Here is a 3,574-nt window from a genome sequence, read left to right on the forward strand (position 1 = left end):
AACTTTTTTTATTATTTCAAAGTTAATTTGTTTTTTGTCATTTTGAATCCACAAAATACTTTTTTGGGGCCAGCACTGATTGGCCAAGAAATCTCTCTGACAGCAAGTGATGGCCAAGTGGGGCGTGTCATCACAACTTTACACAAGTGCGTCTTTACCTCCGCGGCAGAGGCTCCGTCGAACCCCTGAGACCAGGTCATCGAACCCCTAGGGTTCGATCGAACCCAGGTTAAGAACCACTGATCTAGTTGAAATGCCATGCTTGTATCCTCCTGCAACCATACATGTTACAGTTTGATTTTACAATATTAAGTAAAAAGAAAAAAAACTATTGTTTTGACGTAGTTGTTTTATCATGAACTCCTGGAGGGGTTTAAATCTGGTTTGTTCCACTTGTTTGTTCCTCTTTGTCTTTCTGCTCCGGTGAGTTTGTCTTGGCGTTGCTCTCTCTCTCTCTCTCTCTCTTTCCTTTCCTCTAGCAAAGGCCAAACCATATTTACTTCACACACTGCGAGCCTTCCCTGCTCCGTGAAGCCAGCGGACCTGGCCGGGCTCATCATCGTCATCCTGCCTCATTCACTGTATGAATGATTGTGAACTCAACCTTCAGCAAATCCAGGGGCAACACTTCATTAAAAACAGCTCCAACCTTTTTGGTCCCGGCGGCTGCCCTCTGTCACTGTAAACCACTGGACATCAGGGGAACCCACACAAACAGGTATCGCCCAGCTGCTCTGTAATGAAATCTCTCTACTTCCTCGCAAGGGATATTCATCAGCATTCATGAAAAATCTACAGGGCAATGTTCCAAGTTCAACTTTTTTCTTTGAACTGCTGTTTCCTTATCTGTGAGTCAAGTGGCTTATACAAATTAAATAATAGCAGCCAGTATTTTGCTGAGAGGACTCTGGTGACACTTTTAATGTCTCCCTTTAAATAATAATTAACTTCTTGTTTTATTTTTTTCAATAATAGAGCATGTTGTCTTTGTCCCAGGAGTTGCATACCTCTCCTAAGATAAAGTGAAGTGTAATGAAAGGTCTTTTTATGCATAGCAAGATGTAAACTCCTGAATAAGTCTTAATTGTTACAAAATAACTATCAAAACACACATATTTAAAAGGTCAATAAAATGTTCAGTTCTCATATGAAACAGGTCATCGAGGTGCTGAAAGATAAACTCTATTGTGTTTTTTGTAAAAAACTGTCATTGCTAATATAAATTTCCACAAAGTCACATTATGGTATTCATTTCTGTGCAGTATTTTCACTTTGTCTTCAAGATACCACAGTTCCCAAGAGTTTGCAAAACCAAGCTGAATTTCCCATGTTCTTGGATGACTGTTGTCATAAATTTCAAAGATTTATCACAAAAATGGAAATAGCAGCCATCCATATTTTACACGTTTCTTCCTTTCAGGGTCACGGGGGTCACTGGTGCCCATATCCAGGAGCGCAGTTAAAATACAGCAGAATTAAAAAAAAAAAAAAACCACAAGAATTGTTAAAGCTCAGTTTGATGTATATTTGCGTAGCAACAGTGCAAAAACTCAAAAGATTGGAAGTTAACTTCACAGTCAGGTATTTTCACTAAAATGAATAAGATGCAAGTTGACCAACAGCGGAGCGATGCCTCTGAGCTACTATAGGCAATCAGCTCAAGCTTCACTGCTGCTTCACACATGTTTTGCCTCACACGCGACATGACATAACAGGCAGCTTCTTCCAATCTGGTTGGTCTCTTTCTCTGTCTCACATTTTGCATTTCTTTGCCTCTGTCTGCCACTGATGCTGCCTGGGTTGTTTCAGTTCACCTCAACACCCACAGCTTTCACCTGTTGGCACCGAGGGTGGAGATGCACCCATTGTGGCATGTTGAGAAACATCTTCATAGAAGTGATAGAATCAGAACCTAGATGCCAAAACCAAACTATATTTTGGAATAAATAGATTGTATAGGAGGCTGTCTGACAGAAACGTAGGTCCAAGTATTATTTTATAAGCAAGATATAGACTAGCCTGTATTGTCCTTTAAAGCATCTTTCACATTGATTATTATTAAAGGTTGTGAATTTTGCCATGCAAAAAGGAGAAGTGGTGGACTTTGCAGGATGGAAATGTAAAAAACACACAAGTCTCCAAAATGAACATGACCCCCTGTCTGCTTTTATTTATTTATTTATTTATTTATTTATTTATTTATTTATTTATTTATTTATTTATTTATTCAAGGTCAGTATGTTTTAAAAAATGAACACAGCAGGGCATTTTGTTTAAGACAAGTTAACATCTCATGGTTCAGTCATTTGTTGCTGCATTTAGACCAGTTTCTGAATGAGTTTGATCACTTCGGTCAAGCTGCAAGACAACACTCAGGGTATTGTTTTAAAGATTTTTATTTTTTTTTATTGGTTTGGAATGACCAAGTTGTTCTAAAAAACTAACCAATTTCTAACTTTAAACAGAATTGTTAAAGAATCTGAAGCTGACAGCTGAGCTGATGTGCAGCACCGGTTAAAATGCATTAAAGATCAAAAGAAGTTCAAACCAGATGCTTAAATATTAAAATGTTAAATAATATAGGCAGTAGTAGATAACTAATAAATGATAGTAAATCATCAAGTATGTTTTTTGTCTCCTTTTTATTTTATTTTTTATCTACTTTCAGACAAAAGTCAGTCTCTGACAATGTGCTGTGCTTGTTCAGAAAGTGTGTATATGTAGTATATTAATATAAAACAGACTTTAAGTTGAATGTATGGATTTATTCTGAGGGCTTTAAAAAACTAATCAGCGCCTCTTTCTGCTTGACATCCCCACATTTTCACACATCATCAGTGATCGTACACTAGGGCACTAAGGAGATCTGTAGAGGTAATTTAGAAAGATGGGAACTTCTTTTCATTGCCTTTTAAAACCAAAGTTTATCAAACACCAAAAGGAAAATTATGTATAAAAATGCAGCCTGTTGCTCTAACACAATAGGCTGAAGTGGAATGACATTTTCTTTCATACAAGTCTCCACTCAGTGGTCATATGGACTCTACCTTCAGACCGGAGTTTTTGCGCATGCGCAGGCGTCCCATCCACATGTCGGTCAGCAGCATCTGACTGCAGGTGTGAGCGATGAAGTCTCGGTGTTTGGCTGCTACTGCCAGCTGCAGGCAGGTGGCGTTGCTCCAGTTTTTCAGCTCATATGTCAGCAGCTTCATGGCCATCTGCTCATCCTGCTTATAGGACTGATCGAGGAGCTCCACCGCCAGCTGGCCAAACTCTCTGTGAACATGAGCAGAACTCAATCAGACAGTCTTTAAAAGGAACAGTTGTTTATTTTGTTCACATGTCAAAATCAAACCACGCAAGATGACACTGATCATCTCGACAAATTCCAATGGTAGTTAGATTTGGGTCTTTGTACACACACTGACATGTTTTTTATCATGTATTACGTGTTATAGAAAAAAAAACAATATGAACTATGAATTTTTATGAAGTGCATGCCCTCTAAGCAGTGTGTGTGTGTGTGTGTGTGTGTGTGTGTGTGTGTGTGTGTGTGTGTGTGTGTGTGTGTGTG

The 3,574-nt window shown here is 38.6% G+C and overlaps 1 protein-coding gene across 14 annotated transcripts in view; it reads right to left on the reverse strand.

The window, feature by feature from the left end:
- The window catches only part of trpm3 (transient receptor potential cation channel, subfamily M, member 3), a 166,971-nt gene that overhangs the window by 21,774 nt on the left and 141,623 nt on the right, over positions 1 to 3,574 (reverse strand). For all 14 annotated transcript variants that reach the window (XM_014012547.1, XM_014012545.1, XM_014012554.1 and 11 more), the window contains one exon: positions 3,048 to 3,276. In XM_014012547.1, coding sequence (XP_013868001.1) covers positions 3,048 to 3,276 — 229 coding nt within the window. The remainder of the gene's footprint in view (positions 1 to 3,047; positions 3,277 to 3,574) is intronic.

This window comes from Austrofundulus limnaeus, unplaced genomic scaffold (genome assembly GCF_001266775.1).
Source record: "Austrofundulus limnaeus strain Quisiro unplaced genomic scaffold, Austrofundulus_limnaeus-1.0 Scaffold92, whole genome shotgun sequence".
Classification (NCBI taxonomy): Eukaryota; Metazoa; Chordata; class Actinopteri; order Cyprinodontiformes; family Rivulidae; genus Austrofundulus; species Austrofundulus limnaeus.